Source organism: Nestor notabilis, unplaced genomic scaffold, assembly GCF_000696875.1.
Source record: "Nestor notabilis isolate BGI_N333 unplaced genomic scaffold, ASM69687v1 scaffold3338, whole genome shotgun sequence".
NCBI lineage: Eukaryota > Metazoa > Chordata > Aves > Psittaciformes > Psittacidae > Nestor > Nestor notabilis.
The window spans coordinates 51,654-71,003 of NW_009938541.1; the positions used below are offsets into that span (position 1 = coordinate 51,654).

General features: G+C 41.9%; 1 protein-coding gene across 1 annotated transcript in view; it reads right to left on the reverse strand.

The window, feature by feature from the left end:
* The window catches only part of ARHGAP20 (Rho GTPase activating protein 20), a 52,236-nt gene that overhangs the window by 23,299 nt on the left and 9,587 nt on the right, over positions 1–19,350 (reverse strand). The window contains exons 2-4 of the mRNA XM_010019357.1: positions 10,177–10,347; positions 2,232–2,381; positions 304–345 (exon numbers count right to left, since the gene is read on the reverse strand). Coding sequence (XP_010017659.1) covers positions 304–345; positions 2,232–2,381; positions 10,177–10,347 — 363 coding nt within the window. The remainder of the gene's footprint in view (positions 1–303; positions 346–2,231; positions 2,382–10,176; positions 10,348–19,350) is intronic.

Consider the following 19,350-nt stretch of genomic DNA (forward strand, 5'->3'; position numbering starts at 1 on the left):
GAGAGCAATGGTGGCAGAGGCTCCTACAGCTGCCTAGGGAAGGAACCATGTGTGACAGGAATCACTCCAGTTTTGTGCTGTGCCATGTTCAGGCACAGGGAAGCATTCCCCTCCTTGCACAGTGATCATCACATGAATGGCACATAGTATCTTCTGCAGGGGAAGATACAAGATGGCTTTCTTCTCAATGTCACTTTGGAAGAGCTTGTCTATCATGATGGCTTAGGCACCATAGCTTGGGAATCACTGGTCTAGATGACTGGGACAATTTTCAATGTCTTCAAAGACTGTATAATGAAGTACCTTTGCAAAAAAGATAGCCATGTTTCCTTCTGTTCCGCAGACCTGCAAGAATTATAGAAAAACAGGGACAGATCAGACATCATTCAAATACCAAACTAGCCCTTTCACAAACCATGGTGGAATGGATTGCTTCTTGGTTGTAATTTCCATAAATAGCTACAAAAACTAAAAGTTTTTTCCAGATTTAAATGTAAAATCTGTTTCCCTGCAAAATCAACTGAAAAGCCTGCCACAGAGATCAAAAGCCCCAGTTACCAGGTTTTATCACAGAAATTAAAGCTTTACCAGTAAATTCAGTGGGAAATGGGTTGAGTTCTTAATGTCCAAATAGAAAAGGAAAGCACTTTAAAATAAGAGCTTAGTTCAAAAGTTTAAAGGTATTTCCCCAGTCATATAGACTTCTTTTCACTTTCACTATTGCAATTCTCTTGTTATTTATTACTTGGTTTATCACCACATCACAAAGTACACATAAGCCGCAATGAATAAGGGTCCCGTTGTACTTAGGGTTTAACTTTGGACATTTTAAGGCTTATCTCATTTATCTTTATCTCATTTATACACTTTCAAGGATACAAAGCTGTCCAGTTAAATGTAGCTAATAATAGGATACTGTAAGGAATCTAACCTAATTTTGCTTCAACTTTCTTGATTTCAATCCTGCCCCAGATGGAGTAACTGCTATTCCCACTGCTGCTTCTGCAAATCAAGTTCTTCAAATTTTCAGAGCAGGCACTTAGGGAACCTCAGACCTACTGAATGATGCTGTGTGGGGAATGCAGTCTAAACAGTAAAAATGTGATTGTGCTTTGGCTGCTTCAATTCTGTAGGTTATGCATCTACGGACTCATGTGTGGCACTTAGATTTTCATGTGTACCTCCAGACAAAAATAATTTCACTTCTATAACATCCCTGACTCTTTTATTGAAGCTATTGCTGTTGTGTTCAACTACTTTCTGACAGTTATAAACAATCACATGCTGTCTCTAGATCAAAGCTCATGTTCATTGGCATGAGTTCAATTGAAAATCAATAGAAAATTTCAGCTTTGTTTCGGGACTATTAAGTAAAAAAAACCACATAAACAGCACAACCAGCTCAATAGAGAGCAGTTTGTGTGCAGCATTCTCTTCGGGTATAGACAATGTGACATACAAATTAAGCTGCATGCATCAGCTTTCGCTCTCTGTTGGTAAAGAGGGAAATGCATTTTCCAAGATCCAGCCAAATTACTGTGCTAAGCAGCTGGGATTTCAGGGGGATGGTGCCCTCCCTTACCCAAAGTGACGACAGAGCCCTCCCGCTGAGACTAAAATTAGCCTAATCACTGAAATTACCTCTACAGCCCTTATGTGTCCTACAGTCAATGCTGGAAAGACAGACCAAAAATCTTTCTCTCTTCAGAGATTCTGCTTTAAGAGCAATTGTGACATTTTCTCTGGCACAATTAAATTAAAAAGAGAAACAGGACAAGGTCACTATTTCACTGTATGTCTCTTGGTACTTCCAATACAAGCTCTTCTGTCCAAGTGTGTCCTATGAGAGTCTCTTTGATCCTTTCACTAGCTTGGCTGTTTACTATTTGTAGTTCATCTTATTAATTAGCCAAGGTGTTTGTAAAGTTATACCAAAAAAAGAGAATTTGCACTGAGCAAGTTTGCAGCACAGACACTGCTTTGCCAAATCACATATTTTCTCAAATTTTTATGTGGTAAGTGATATCCCTCCCATATTTGCAGAGAGACAGAGGATGAGGCATGGAGGGTAAGTGACTTGCTCACAACAATAGAAGGAATCAGTTTAAGAATCAGTAAATTCCTGCTTCCCATATTCACTGGTGCTGAAATTGAATCTGTGATAGTCTTGTTACCTGTCAGCCTAAAAACATGCAAGTAACTTGATAAACAAAATATAACTCAGTTCTTACCTGAAATTTGCCACACAGTTTGTGGTGGGCCAGCCTAAAACAAAGGACCTCTCTGGGTCTGTGCTGCCTTCACAGACTTCATCTGTACAAAACGCTGTCCACATCTCACAGAGACGTGCTTGGCACTTCAGTTTGAAATGAGAGTGCGACCTGCCAGCAGAAATTCACAGGTATGTCACACACATGGAAACACAGCAAGGCAAGTTAAACAACCCAGTTTCATCTTCCTTCAGGCATATCTGAAGATTGCATTGGAGCTGATGGAAGAAGCACTTCTGCTTTAGTTAAAGAAAACAATGTTTTATTTGGGTTGCATATAAAAATGTATCAATTTATCATCTAAACAGGATCAACAGATATATGTTGCATGGTAGCTTTAGGCCTGTATCACTTGAAGAATGAGCCAGGACTTCATGCATTCTTAAAATATCCATTCCTGGACACGGAAGATATGTAATTTCCCCAATTTTTTTAAATTTCCCCCTTCCTGCATTTTATCCTACTAAAAATTAAAGTACAGTAAAGGTCAAATTTATAGAATTTCCTATTTTAATTTCAACTCCTTTTTTCCACTTAATTTCTTACAATAAGTGTGCTTCCTTTGTAGGATTGCTGGGCACCAGTGCTATGTGAGAATCAAGTAAAATCTCACAAAGCCAGTCCAGCTCTGTAGCAATGTGACAACCACTCACTTCAAGCCTTGAAGCCTGAATTACCTGAGCTATGCTTCTCCTGGGCCAGCAGGGAAAAGGTGGAGGAAATGAGTCCCCTCCCTGAGAACATATTGCCCTTCTAATCCAAGAACTGCAAGGCGGAGCATGTCAGCTCATCACTGTGCTGGAAGTGTGGATGGGGACAGTGCCAGGCATGGTGATTAGTACTCTATAAATAAATATGCCAGGTAAGCAGTTTCTTAGAGCTTTGATACACATGGACTACCTTCTCTGAGATTAGTCTCATTTACAAGGTATTTGATTAAGGACAAACCGAACTAATACAGTCTGAAACGTGAAAGCATTTAAACCTTGTGGTTCTACAGAGGACATACATGAACTTGCAGTACCTTGACTGGTCTGAGGTTTCCAGCTGACATTGTGCTAACAGCTGTAATGGGGTAGTGCACCACTAATAACCCAGCAGCATTTACAGTTGTGGGCAAGAAAGGACCATCAGTGCATATGACACCTGGCAAAAGGTGCACTTCAATTAGATTGCTGTAAAATACCCTCTCAAGTTCATATGTTTTTTAAACTAAAAGCTAAACACCATGTTCAGCTAAACTGAGTCAGTTCCCACTGACTGGAAAAGGGGAAACAATCTCCATTTTTAAGAAGGGAAAAAAGGAAGACCCAGGAGCTACAGGCTTGGTACCCAGTAATGGGTACCATGGAGCAGATAGTCCTGGAAGCTATGTTATGGTACATAGAAAATAAGGCGATGATTGGTGACAGCCAACACGACTTCACTAGGGGCAAATAGTGCCTGACAAATTTGGTGGCTTTCTACAATGGGGATACAGCATTGGTGAATAAGGGAAGAGTGACTGATGTCATTGACCTGGACTTGTGCAAAGCCTTTGACAGAGTCCTGCATGACATCCTTATCTCTGAACTGGAGAGGGACCTTGACACACTTGAGAGGTGGGCCAGTGCAAACCTCAAGAAGTTCAACAGGGACAAGCACAAGGTGCAGCACCTGGGCTGGGGCAGTCCCAAGCACAGATACTGGGTGGGTAGAGAGTGGATTGAGAGCAGCCCTGAGGAGATGGACTTGGGGTGCTGAGTGACAAAAGCTCACCATGGGCCAGCAGTGTGTGCTCGCAGCCCAGAAACCAACCATGTCCTGGGCTGCATCAAAAGAAGTGTGACCAGCAGATTGAGGGAGGTGATTCTCCCCCTCTGCTCCACTCTCATGAGACCCCACCCGCAGTTCAGCTCCAGTGCCCCCAACACAAGAGGGATGTAGACCTGCTTGAGCGAGTCCAGAGGAGACCATGAAGATGCCCAGAGGGCTGGAGCACCTCTCCTATGGAGACAGGCTGAGAGAGTTGGGCTTGTTCAGCCTGGAGAAGAGAAGGCTCCAGGGAGACCTTAGAGCAGCTTCCAGTGCCTAAAGGAGGCCTACAAGAGAAACTTAAAGTATAGGAGAACATTTCAACATGCTCGTCAACAAATCAGTTTGTGATGCAACAAGTAAGACCTGTCAAGAATATGGAAATAACTGTAACTGACCATAGAATGAACTGTGAATATGGTTAAAAAAAATTACAGCTGTGAATTCTAATGTAGATGTTAATAAATGGATGCCTGGTCTTACTGCACCGAATCCATCTGCTGACCCTCCCTTTCTCCTCAATTTCTTTTTCCCATTACCCAGTACAGTGAACTCTCTACATGCTGTTTCACATTTTTAACATTTACAGTTCATAAAGCCAGACTCCTACAGTGCCAGTAGCAGGTGTCAGCAGGGTGTTGGCAGAAGCATAAAGATGTTCTCCAATCATGCTTGATGTATATTCTTACCCTGTTTGCCATGCCTAGTCACAGCTCTCGGCTATTATCAGTATTCAAGTGGCCTGGTTTTCAGAGGTGCTGAAACAGGAGCCTCCATTAGCATCTAAAAAGCCTGAAGTATAATTTTATCTCTGTCTGCCATGTTCTTTATGCAGTCCATGGGTTTTCAGCATTTGTAAAATGTGGGTCTTCTATTTAAGTGCCAAAGCATTACCTCTAGAAATGAATATATCATCACTGACTAAGGAAGCAGCATGACTGAACATCTGAAAAATGCTAAGAGTAACAATCTAATGAAGATTTATACTTTCTTAAGGAAGTAAGTTGCCTTGCAAGTGTTACACTATAAATACCAGCCAGATCCAGAGTCCACTGAAATCAACAGAAAAGTCAAGAGCATCAATGGTGAGGGTAATGACGCACCCCAAATAATGCCACCTCTGCAGAGTAAGCTCACTTCCTTTGTGTTGTATAAGTGGCAATTGGATACCTTGCAGCCGTTAACAGATGGAAGATTAACTTCTCACTAGAGTTGCTAATCTCTTTAAATAGGACCTTCTGACAAAAGCATTAATGGATCTACTGTGAGATCGGTACCATACTGCCATGTATGCACTCAACCAATAATTTATGTCCAGCCAAAGGGGAAAATAACCTAAAAATGCATGTGTATATATGCATGTACATATTACAAAGGAGAAATAAGAAGCCATTTCTCTGTGCCTCCACACAAAAACTTGCGTGAGAAAACTTGATTATTGAACTGACAGATCATTGAAATATTTACTCTGCCAAATAAAAACACAACTTCTCTATAAGAAATCTAATCAGTATATAGAAAGCAGCATAACATTTTACATACTTAACATTGGTTTAGTGAGAAAAACCTCTTTCAATCAATTAATTTATAACTTAATCCTCACACAAAGGCAGTAAAGGACAGGGCAACAGAGAGAGCAGCACAGCATGTGAGTATCATTTTTTATAAGCTGGGCTAATGCATGATCTGAAAAAATAAGAGTCTACATTTCAACATGACTAGAAAGTATGAGAAAAAGAACCTACAGGCACTTTGTCCAAAGTCATACATGGACTGGTTGTGGAGAGCACATATTCCTCACCAATTTCCATGGGAGCAATGCCAATTTGCTACCTTTAAGCAGGAGCTCAGTGCTGTACAGGAATTTACTCAGCAGCTCAGAGGACACAAGATACTTGTTCTCTTTAAGAAAAACTTGTACCTATTTGCTGATCATATGAAGTCTAATTACACGAGTTCCCTTTGTACTGGCTACCTGCAGCTGAGCTGACACCAGCGCAGTGCTGAGCTGTACCTAAGATACCTTAGATGTTCATGTGCCCCAAACTGAAACTACTTAACACAAGAGTATTACAAATTTTACAAAGAGTATCACAAGGAATAATTCGGAAGTTAATTCAGGTTCAATTGCATCATTAATTCTGTCCTGGTGACCTGCTGCCTTGACTCTGCATCAGCTATTAAAAAGTCAGTAACAAACCAACAGCAACTCAGGTTTTCCCTCTAGGAATCAGAAATGGTATGAGAAGGCTCCATAACATCAGGAAGGCTGAGGAGTTAGATAGTTGGTTCCACATGTAGTCTTGCAGTGGACACACAGCCTGCAGCCAAACAGCCAGAAACTCACCCAAGGGCACACACAGAAGGGAGGGGGACAGAAGAATGCAAGCTTGCAATGGCAAGGACCTGGAGGAAGAGACTTTCCCCAAAGCCTGAGCTGCCCTTGCAGAACTGCTTCACCACTCCACAGAATGAAGAGGAAAGACATCCCACCAGGAGAGCTGCTGGAGCTGAGTAAGGCCCAATCTGCTTCCCACATTACAACCAGTGCAACTGAGAAAAGGCGATGGGTGACAGTAGCCGGTGACTCTCTTCTGAGAGATACAGAGGCACCCATTCGCTGACCTGACACGCTCTCTGCAGAGGTGTTCTCTTACCTGGGGCTCGTATCAGGGATGTCACCAGAAGACTATCAAACCTCTAACAGTCCACTGACTATTATCTGCTGCTGTTGTTTCACATGGGCACCAGTGACAAAGCCAGGACTACACAGCCTTGAGAGCATTGGCAAAGGACTCTGGAGCATAGTTTTTCCATCAGTCCTCCTGGTCAAAGGGAAGAGGTTGGGAAGGGACAGTCAAATCTGTCAAATTAAAGGTTATGGAACTGGTGCCACAGCCAGGGGTTCAGCTACTTCGACCACAGAACTCACTTTGATAAGCCTGGTCTAATAGGGGCTGATAGGGTCCAGCTGTCAGAGAAGAAGAGCATCTTTGGTTATAGTCTTGCCAAGCTGGTGAAGCAGGCTTTAAACTAATGTTGCTGAGGCAGGGGAACCTCAGTCCATCCAACTCCTACCAGTATGATGCCAGTGCCAACAAGAGATGCCCAGAAAGCTTACGGGTCAGGATCAAAGGGAGGGCAGGAACAGGTGACATTATAGTGGGGGTCTGCTACAGGCCGCCTGACCAGGAAGACCAAGTGAATGAGGCCCTCCATAGACAGATAGGAGCAGACTCATGTTCACAATCCCTGGTCCTCACTGGGGACTTCAACCACCCTGATGTCTCTTGAAGGGACAACACAGGAGGGCATAAGCAACCCAGGAAGTTCCTGAATTCCTTCTCCAAGTGACAGAGGACCCAAAGAGGAGAGGTGCTATGCTGGACCTTATTCTCACCAAGGCAGGGAATGTGAAGGGTAGCCTTGGCTGCAGTGACCATGAAATGATGGGAGTTCAAGATCCTTAAGACACCAAGGAGGATGCACAGAAGCTCACTACCCTAGACTTCAGGGGAGTGGACTTTGGCCTCTTGAGGGCTCTGCTTGGTAGAGAACCATGGGATAAAGCCGTGGAGGGAAGATGGGCCCAAGAAAACTGGTTAATATTCAAAGATCACCTACTGCAAGCTCAGAAGCAATGCAACCCAACAAAGAGGAAGTCAGGCAAAAACTCCAGGAGGCCTGTGTGGATGAACAAGGCGGTCCTGGATAAACCCAGACACAAAAAGGAAGCTGACAGAGGGTGGAAGCAAGGACAGGTAGCCTGGGAGGAGTACACTGAAATAGTCAAAGCAGTCAGGGATCAGGTTAGGGAAGCCAAAGCCCTGACAAAACCAAATCTGGCCAGGACATCAAGGGCAACAAGAAAAGGTTCTATAGATATGTCGGTGATAAAAGGAAGACAAAGGAAAGTGTGGGCCTCCTCCAGAAGGAAATGGGAGACCTGGTTACCCGGGACCTGGAGAAGGCTGAAGTACTCAATGGCTTTTTTATTTCAGTCTTCACTGGCAAGTGTTCCATCCACACTGTTCAAGTCATGGAAGGCAAAGGCAGGGACTAAGAAAATGAAGAACCACCCACTGTAGGAGAAGATCAGGTTTGAGAACCTGAAGATGCACAATTCCAAGGGACCTGATGAGATGCATCCATGGGTCCTGAGTGAACTGGTACTATCCATCATATTTGAGAAGTCACGGCAGTTCAGTAAAGTCCCCACTGACTGGGAAAGGGGAAACATAACCCCTATTTTTAATAAAGGGAAAAAAGGAAGACGCAGGGAACTACAGGCCATTCAGTCTCACCTTGGGAATTCTATGATTCTATGATTATATTTTAGTGTGAGATAGCTTTAAAAATGTTGATTTTTAAGTAGCATTCATTAGTGACAGTTCTGATGCTCTAATTGCTGACAGAGCAGCTGTAGAGAGAACATCCCAATTAGGTCTTTAAAATATATGAAGTAATATCACTCAAAATACTATTTTTACCATTTCTAGCTAAGACTTACCACCACCACCACCCCTTTTCACATGCAGAAGCACAGTTTGTTCTCTTCCTTCTGCAAATATTGCGGATCATACACAATATTAAATTAAATGCTGTAAGAGCTGCTATTACTCTCTGGGACCAGATTTTGGAGTGGTTACACCAAGCAGTGCTTTCCTATGCAAATAGTCCCATTGGGACCCAACCAAACCTACACCAATGTGCAGCTCAGCCTGGGGTTGTAACACTGCTTCTGCTCAGCACACTCACCAGAGAGGAAGGGATTCATCTCTCCTGACTTCAGTCTTCTACAGTTTAAGAGCTAAGCTGTTGGACTATGCCCACTGAATAACCAGTGGACAGAGTGAGAGACCTCCAAAAGCATGACTCCCCTCACCCACCACTGACGCTCTTTCAGGGACAGGTGAGTTCACTGCAGGAAGTTGCTGTTTTTTCCCCAGTGACTATAAGAGGAGCCTAGAGGCCTAGGTATGTTGCAAATATTTAACATTTTAAAGCTTAAATTAGGTGAGTTGAATCCCACTTTAAACAAGACACAAACATAAACAAATAGAGTAACAATGCTATTACTAGTAGTGCTGGTAGAATAGCAAGATTTCCCCTAAATATCCTTATGTTCACCACCCACCCATAGTGGAACATGTTTTGGGTAAAATATCCTCTGTGTTGTCACATCACATCAAGTGAGGGAGTTCAGCTGGGGGGGATTACGTTTACCATGTGTGATTCAAATGGACACAGCTCAGATTTCTACAAAAAACACAGATTTTTTCTGGCTTTTCCCAGAAGCCCCTGAAATAATTGCTTAAGCGAAAAGACACATTGCAAAAGCCCAGGGTTCACATCAAGATTACCCACCCTGTGAAACCACAAACACAGTGCCTAACACAGAATGAAGCTGCATCAGGATTTTTTATTATTATTTCCTCATAACCCATATAACAACAAGTGAAAACACCCTCTAAAATTGCCTTAAACCACAAATGCTGCATGAAGCTGGCATGCTAGACACAGCTTGTAAATCTGATTTAATTGTGAATGGTAGAGTGAATAATCAGAGCTCAGCAGCAAGCCTGATTACACATGAACTGCTCGGCATCACTTCTCTTCCCCTTCCCCTCCTGACACGGCACAACCTAGAGACAGATGCTGCAATGCCGCCTGCCATCTCTGTTTTCATACAGCTGCTCATCACTGGTGTGTATCAAAGCAGCTTCCAGGTAAGCATTAAGACCTCTAACACCTCTGTGACACAAGCACTGGACTGAAGATGACTTGACTAAAACACAACAATGTGAAGGCAGCAAAATGGACAATCAAGCACCAATGAGTCTTTTCTATGACACTGTGCTCCCAAAGCAGAGATGATACAATGGAAGCAATATATTCAGAATACCTGATACTTCTTTAAAATGTATCATTCTGGAATTCCTCCATGGCTATGGGGTTTTCAAAGGTGGCCTAAATTCCACTGACCAAATAAAAAACTTCCTTATGATTTAGAGAAGTTTTGCTACTAAAAACATATTATGGAAATCCATGTTATGCTCCACCAAGAAAAAGGGCTGCTTTGTAGGAGCAGTGCCTGAGGTGCCATACTCACTTGGACTTGGCAACAACCAGAAGGTCTGTGAAGAGGAAAAGGTGTCGTTCCTGGGTTTGCAGACCTGTCTTCAGCTGTACATGGCCATCCAGGATGAACGTTCGGTTGTGGCACATGAAAGACTGCACAAGGGGACATGCCTCCGGGCTGATGGGGGAGAAGCAGCCTTCCCTGCAAAAGGAAATAAAGAGAATAAAGAAAGCAAATCAGCTGATTGCCTGCAAGTGAGAACCAGACAGCAATTTCCCATACTGACTGCCAAAAGGCAGTTTTTTTTGACCACATTTCAGTGAGAGGTAAGAGGGACAATTTAGGATAATTCAGCAGTCTGATTCTGACACAAAATCTGTTAGGGACTGCCCTCGCTGAGTCTTTTACAGCCCAAGCACATGGGTAGCATTTCACAAAGGACAATAATTGAAATATAGCCTCTCCATTTTGTCCATTTGTATATGTCTCCCTTTGTATTGATGTCTTAGAAAAAATACTGCACCTCTGTAGGCTCTCCGTAAAAAAAGGGGAGATACATGCAGGATAAATGGGTAACTGCACACCTGCCTTGGTCAGAAGAGGAAGTTTCGTCTTCTCTCCTGGAAAACACTGATCTTTTCTAAGGAGGTATCAAGTAGACTGCTTTGGTACCTACTAGTCCAAGGTTACTACTGATGGTGCAGACATTCTCTCAACCCCTCTTGATCTAACTATTCCTCATAAAGTAGCTGAATAGTCATTGAAGCAGAAATTAGAGTTTCTCTAGCACAATGGTCAGCTTAGTCAGATGGGAGGTTATCCCTAGTTTCTGAACCCTGCCCTAACAAATGTCTGTTTATACAGAGCCAAACTGAATGAATGTGAGGGTCTGAGGGGAGGACACTCTCCTCTAGGACTCTCTAGAAGCTGGTTGCAGGTCAAGCTCTCCTCTGGAAAGCCAGAGACATGGCTTCAAATTCTTGCAGGCAGCTGAGAGAACTGAAGCTGGGTCTCCCACAGCCTGGTTTACCTTAAATAATGAATTTCTGGATTTAAACCAAGACCCATCTGCATCTTTACCCACAATTTTTAAATGCAACTTTTCAAGTATTTGCTTTCCCTAGAGGTGCCTCCAAATGAACCACTTCCTTTTGGCTGAATGAATAACTTCAATTTTCATTCACATGTATTTACTTATTTTTTTTAGTAAAAAAACAAAACAAAACAAAACTAAGCTAACACTTGGCAGGATCAGCTTGGCAGCTTTGCAATTATAGTTTATTCCTGGTCCCACTGGATGACAAACACCTAACAACTTTGCTGAGAGAAGAAATGGATCCTATACAGTGAAAAGTCACAAAACAAATGGGAGAGATATGAAAGAAAACAAGAGTAAGCAAAGAAAATTCAAAGAAGGTCATAAACTTTCTTGTACCTCTCTTATAGCTTGGGATGTTCTCAACCCTCCTTTCCTTGATGCCTTGGGGCTGGATTACCCAGGAAATTATTTAGGAAATCCTGACAGCTGGGAGAGAAAGGATAAGCTCTGAGATTGGCCTGCATTAGCAGGACACGCTTTCACTGATCTGTAAGGAGCTGGTGAGATCTCTACCTGTTGTGGAGAGCATTGTGTGGCCCTAGATTCCCTTTCTGGCTGTGAGCCTGAGGTTTTGAAAAAATTCCTCAACTTAAATAGTCTTAAACTGTGTCTTGTATTTCATGATCTACCTCTTGAGAGAAGGGAGAAAGAAGAAGAATGACTTTCAGAATGAATAATGCACACCTAAGTTATCTGATCATCCCTAAGCAGAAGGGGTGTCCTGGAGTGTGGGGGTTAAAGCAGAGAGAGGAGTTTTGGTCCAATACGACAGTGTTAGTGCTGCGTGGCCAGCAACAGGAGTCAGGGGAACAGCAAGCATCTCTCCTTCCCTGCGAGCTCTATGGGTCTGGGTCACCAGTTCCTCACTTTACCAGTGACTGATAGGCTATTAGGACGCAATTTCATAAACCCCCTAGCAGCATTTGGCACAGAAACTTAAGTAGAAATCAGGAATGACGACAGGTCCACCTGCATGAAAGCAATGCATGACCTTTACTTCAAAGGTTAAGTCAGGCAAATACTCACTTATATTCGAACCCTGTAACAACAGTACTTAGAAAAAACCCTTTCATGTTGCACTGCTGTAACCAAACCAGCAGAAGCATTCATAAAATCATACAGAAGTGACTGCCCCTACTGATGTTCCTTTAGTGTCAGGCTCTTACGTCACCATATAGGCAACTATTTGATTATTCTTATTCATACATTTTCTACATCCTGATTTGTAAGTCCACAAATCTCTCAAACTAAACTAAGCAAAATCTATGTCACATTGGTAAGCAAACTAAGGTGTATTAATGCCAGCAGGGTCAAGCAAATTGAACCTGATTTTAGAACAAGAAAATGCAGTAGCATTAATAAGTTAATGAAACCTGATTTTGACCAAGCGCCTTTCAAGCATATCTATCATCTGAACTCTAATAAGCACTCTACTAGAGTTTACCTAATAAGCCTTATAAAAAAAGTGAAAATATTTTCTTCCTTTGAAACAAAGTGGAAAAAATCAAAGCCATTAATTCATCCTTCATCTTCTAAAGCCCCAGGATGAAGGAATATGGAAGAAATTCACTAGCAGTGACAAAAAAAAAGTCTTTTGGAAAGCATGCTTCTGATCCTCTCAATTAATGTTCCATTGTTACAAGACATGAATGAAATCCAAGTTTGGTTACATTGAAAAAAATGCAGACCAGTGATTCCCTCAGAGCGCAGGGATTTACACAAGACAGGTATTTCTGGAGTTCAGTTTTCAAAGGCTCAGTGATTTTTCTGGCCATTAGACCCATTAAATGGGTCCAATTTTGAAAAAGTGCTAAGCACTTGAATACTTATTTGCTGAAAACTCCTTTTTAATAGAATTATGCAAACCTCAGTACTTAGGACAATGTGAGTTCTGATACAATTTAAAAAAAAAAGTCAGTGACGTAGGGCCTTCTCTGTGTTCTTAAAGTCATTCTATGATAAACACATGTAAAGACCTCACAGAGTAATACCTTTCCAGTTTGGCAAGGAAAAATAGCCATCATCCAGGCTTGTTTAGAAAGAAATGTGAACCGATTCCCAAAAGATAGGAATATCCTGCAGAATCAGCAATCAGCCATGTTCCATTTCATGTAGAAGCAAGGCTAATACTGATGTTTAGAAAGCATTGCCATTGTAACACTCTAGTCTCCCACTGACATTTCTTCCTAAAACTGCTATTTTTGGGACCTGAAATTTTCATTTGTGGTTTTAACCAAGGTGTAAATTCTGTAATTTGAGGATGTTTACAAAGATATTCTTGAGTTACTCAGAAAAATGCTAAAATCACTGTAATGGCTGACATTAGTAGAAAGATAATTGCAGATTTTTCTCCTGGCATTTCCAGAAACTAAATTTTTATAGCTATTATTTTTCAAATTAATCAAAATAGGCATTTTGTGCCTTTTCAAAAGACACAATGATTTAAAAGTACTCTTCAATTTTGTAGGTGTAATATACGAAGTTGAAATCCAAAGTAGTCAGCCAAACACTGAAAAATACATCCCCACTGCATTTAATGTGAAAGCAAACACATCACTGTTCACTTCATCAATCCTATATTTACCAGAAACCACAAAAGCACAGAAAATACTTCTTCTCCCCCCTGCAGAAGTTCGTTGGGGTTTCTCAGTAAAACTGGTACCTGAATGGAGTAATGCTTATTTTTGGTGTAATGGAGACATCAGCTTTCTTCTCTATTTGTAGTGAAAACAATGAAAGAAATTATACTTTCCAAAGGTGGTTACTAAATCCATGAGCCAAATATGATTTATGACAATGTGAAATTTTCCCTTGATTTCAGTCGATGATGACTTCAGCCTATCTATGATTTAGATTAAGCTGTAAGATGTCTTGGGGGAAGAATCTGTTCCAAGGTACCTAAGCTGGAATGAGCTATTGCAGGTATCTCAGCTATATGACATCCCTCTCACAGACTGCTCATGTTCCATCCTAAATTGCACTACGTTGTTTTGATTATTCTCTGCCTGAACTTCTCTCCATTGATGATATCTCTGCAGCTGCATAAGTTATTTCCTCTTATGTTGCAGCATCAATGCTTTCAGCAAGACTGAGACCTACTGAAATAAAATACCACTTTGTTCTTTATTTAACCTCTGAAGTCCTTCACAAGAGATAGGTGAGAAATGCACCTTTTCATTAGCAGAGCAGTAAAATGGCAGCTATTCAAAAGGCTGAAATCTGAGTCAGTCCAGCTACATAAGAGGCTGCACTTGGTCGGTCAAACACACATAGGTAAGACCTTTCTAAATTCCTCTCATAGCAAACAACTTAGCCTGTACTCATTTCACACATAGGTACCATGCACAAAAAAATACTGCATGCTTGTGCCAGCGCTGAAGCCCAGGTAAGGACCAGGAACTCCTTCCAGTTTTGTGCCTACCCATGTAGAGTGTGTAGCTTGCAGGATAAACCTAACCTTGTTTCAGCTACAGGCTAGAGAGGTCACAAAGCAGAGCGCTGGCCAACCCTCCCCAAGGTGTTCACAGACAGCAGACTTATTTCATATATCTCAAGGGCCAGTTTTGGATGGCTCTTAGGAACCAGCAACAGATTTTTTAGGAAAAATAAAGCAAATGAATTTTCAACTTTGGCATCTCTTAGTAAAGCATTTATTTTACCATCACTGAGTCAAAGCACTAGGTTTAGAGGAACCCACTGTGAGAAGCTGGAGCTATTTACATCCTTTGAAGGCTAGTGAAAACAACAGCTATCTGCACAGTAAGAAATGTCTACAGCCCAGCCCACATTATCCATTTTTGCCAAAATGGATTTATCAGTCAGGGACAACATGTGATTTGTGACCAGCAGAGATACCTCCAAAAGCAAGTCTAGAAGTCAGGTCTTGATTTTCTTAACAGAGCTTATTTTGGAAATCAGGTTACAATATTTGCACTTTTTTTTTCCTGTGCCTCCTACTCAGACCCTTAAGCTCCTAAAAATTCCTGTGAGAAGGAACTTCAATAGCAGCTTAAGACATGTTTGTTTCATATTTTTGCTAATGAGGCAGGCCCTGATAACTGGAGCTTGGAAGCCAAGTTGGTTTACTACTGGAAATCCTTCCACATGTAAGACATATTACCCATATTGTGTGGCTAGAGGGTATTTTGCATTCAAGATAATTAACCTAATAAGGTATTGAGAACAATTCCTTAACCAATCAAAAGAAAAAAAGCACCAATATGGTGTGCAAGAGCTCCTTGCCTTCCCTGAGATAAGGAAAAAAACCCAAAACCTGTAACGCAGCAATGAGCACTGATCTGCCTTGCAGGGCTGTGTATAGTGAATTCAAGTGCAATGCTAATATTTCAGAGCCTCAACATATATCTAATTTAATCAGAAATTGTATTTTGGACATGACTTGTACTGTATCCTTGCCAACTTGACAAAATCATGGTAACAGAGCATCACATTCTGTATGCAAAAAGAGAAGAGTGAAAAACAAAGAGAAAGAAAAGCTTTTCTTGTACACTGGAACCAAATGCTCATGCTTAGGACTAAACACAAGACAGTCAAGATGCTCCTGTTCACATTCATGATGAACTTAGCCTCTATCATGCTGACAGCTCATTAAAGCACATGGCTTGAAGAGTCAGTCCCCATGCTAGAAAGGCTGGGGAGAGCAAGGAGGCTACAAATCCTTCACGCACAGCAGATATACTTCCAAAATTTATCAACAAGGGACGTTGTCTCTGAAGAACAGCCATGGAACAAGCAAAACCCAGTGTAGGTACTAGATCATTTGCACAAACCAGTTGTAAATGGAAAGGGGTAGAAACTGGGAGATACTACATGGTTCTGCACATCAATGCTATCTAACTGGAGATGTCCTTGTGACATGGCTTCTGGCTTGACACAAACTCACAAACCTTTTATAGACAGAGTAAGGAGCTGAAAACAGGGATGCTAACAGCTATGCCCGATTTCCATGACTTGCTCAGCCCAGACCTCCCCATACTCATTACCTGCTTGGCATAGCCACACAAAGACCCACAGGCTTCAGGGACAAGCACTCAAAGCTCTTTTTGCTATGAACAAGGCTCCACAAAGACAAGGCTCACCCACAGGGAAAAATCTGACTCTCAGAACCATACCTGGACAGGCAGATTACATGTGTGTGTGTGTGTGTGTATATGTGTGTGCGTGTGTGTGCGAGTATGTGCCAGATTACATGTGTGTGTGTGTGTGTGTGTGTGTGTGTGTGTGTATATATGTGTGTGCGTGTGTGTGCGAGTATGTGTGTTTGTGTAGTTAGCACTTGCATTTTTAAAGGTTCTAACTACTCACTACTGTGACTGCCTTCCAGACGTGACCAGTGCCCTCAGCAAGTCGCCCACATGCTCAGGATCTTCCCACTTCAACTCCTCATGATTTAGAATTTGCTTTTCATTTAAGTTTATACAGCACTTTATTCTAATAAATAATAGTTATTCTTGGAGGGTGAAAGTAAGCACAGAAAGCAGCAGCCTGGAGAGTGGGAGTGTTTTCCAGGAAGGTGGTAGGTAAGATATGGGCCAACACAAAGTTAGTATGCTGTTGTAATTTTACACTGACTATTTATAGAAGGGACTTGGATAGACAACCATAAAACTCTCTTAATCACATGGGCTGCCAACCCATTTCTGAAAATCTGCTGTCAACGTGATCCCTGCTATGCTAAGGGAGCTTCTTTCTGAGGATGCTGGGCATGTTTGCTTGCTGTTATCTATGGTAAATCTTATAGAGTTGAAGCAGCACTTTGTGAAAACAGTGCAGCATTCCAGAAATAGCAAGTCTATTTTCTGCAGCACTCCATTAAAGTCCCACAGTCCACCACGATCGTGCACAGTAGCTTTTGTACAGTGAAACAAGTGAGATCTGCTGGGTTTTTCAAAGAGCATTAGTTACCAAGTATTAAAATGCCTGCTCCTACTTTATAAGTGTGCTTTACTGGTTGCAACTTCTTTTTTTACAAGTAATATATGTGAACAAATCCAAGGCAGCAACCTCTTACCCCTGCACTTTCCCTTATGGGCTGTGCCTGTGGATCTCACAGAAAGCCTCAGCCCTGGCGCACTCATCGTTCCCAGTTCGCAGCCTCTAGCACGGGGCTGTCCTCACCCTACCCATGGACATGGCTGGATTTCAACAAGCTGCCACAGAAAACACTGCACCCAAGACAAAGCAGTGAATCCCAGCAGGGTCGCAGAGCCTTTGGATCAAAACAGACTGCAAACCTCTCTCCAGCACAGGCAGCGCAAGCACAAGCCTGGACAGAAGTAAGATGAATATTAACGGAGATTGGGAGCAAGTTTTGCTCGGATAAATAGATAAATTTACATTTTAGGGCAGAAATCAGGGCCATCACTTATTTAGGAAAACAGGTACAACTCCTTCACTTCTAAAACTCAAGTGTACATGTTTTAATTCAAAATATATAGAGAAAATATTCCAACTTACACGATTCTAGGATTTAAAGAATTGTTTTGTTAGTATCTGAAATAATCTTTGCACAATGCTAAAATCTTATTAAAAGTAATAAAAATTATTATGATGAATAATGTGGTTTACACTAAATGTTCCAGGTGTTGAAGTATGTTAACTCTATTATTTTTCTGTAGTCTTCCAAAAAATCAATAAACCATTAAGACTTGCAGTAAAATATCACATAACTGTAGGGTTAAATGCACCATTAAAAAAAACCCTCACACATTTCTGGATGGAAGCTTAGCAGCTTAACTGAAAACAAGCTGCACTTAAGTAATTTCTACATAGCCAAAAGGACAATATTCTCTGCAGAGCAAATATATACTACAGCATGGTGGCTGGAGACAAGAAACACGCTTGTGGTTTGGTTTTCTTCCAAGGATTTTTGTTTTATTTTAACAAACAGCTGCAAGGTGTTTACTCTGAAAATTTAGCACAGGGCAAAATTCTCTATGGGTATAAATTAGCACCACACATTTCGGTCATGTTTTACCTATTACCACCAGAAAAGAATTTAGTGCAAGTTATTTAAATCCTATCGAAAAGCTCTTGCAGCGTGGGTGTCCTCCAGTCCCGATATACAGCTCTGCCAGCAATCAGCAAGTTCAAGGGGGTTTGGTCCAAGTCCCCGTGAGCAGGGGAGAGATTTGGGCAAGGACATATTCACCTGTGGAAGTCAATAAAACCTTTTTTGGCCTTTGGAAGAATTGATCCTCTGTTCCACCCTACAGTTCCCACTCATTTTTACTGAGTGACATAGCAGCACTACCTTGAGTTACTCTCCCATTCCAGTTGCACCAGGGCAATGCCATTCCAAGCATTATCTACCCTAACAAAGATTTCATTGTTCAGATGGAAAAAAGGAGGGGGGGAAGGAAAAAATAAAATAAAAAAGGAAAAAAGTAGTATGAATAGAGGGCAAAGAAAGGCCAGAACTTAACACCCCAGCACTGCAGTTCCGCACTATGGTCGTCTGGGCTTTTTGTAGCTTCTTGTGGCCTGCACAGGCTACTTTTGCCACTTCTACCCCAGTTGCATCCTACCCATTCCAAGATGGCATACGGAGAAGCTCTCTGGCATCTCAGTTTCACCCATTTCCCCCTAGGAGGATCCAGTATTATTTTAATAGCCTATGAAGGGAAAAGGTTTCTGTCCCACTTAAAGTTTTTGGGGAAGCAGCAATCACAGTTGGGTCATTTAATCCCACTTTGTCACAACTGGGGCATTTAAAAGCCTAGCTCACCCCCACTGATTTTGTGTTACCTCGTGGACAAAACTAACCTTTCCTTCAAAAGGGGTTTCAAATACCTTCTTGCAAACTGTATTACAAGAGTTCAGTACAAGTCATGTAGTAGCCAGGAATTCTGGGCTACCAAAAATAGCCAGGACACACTGCAGACCTGTGCAGAAACCCGTCATTTCAAGATGAGGTGCACATAAGGTGAAAAGATCAGCACGGGCATCTTTAGAAACCCCTTCTGGACCATCATGGACCATGGCGAGCCTACGGGTATCTGCCTACCGTACCATCTGGAGCTACATGTTACACAGGCTGCAGATGGGCAAGAAGGCAGCACTTGTGTGACCATTTCCTTTATTAG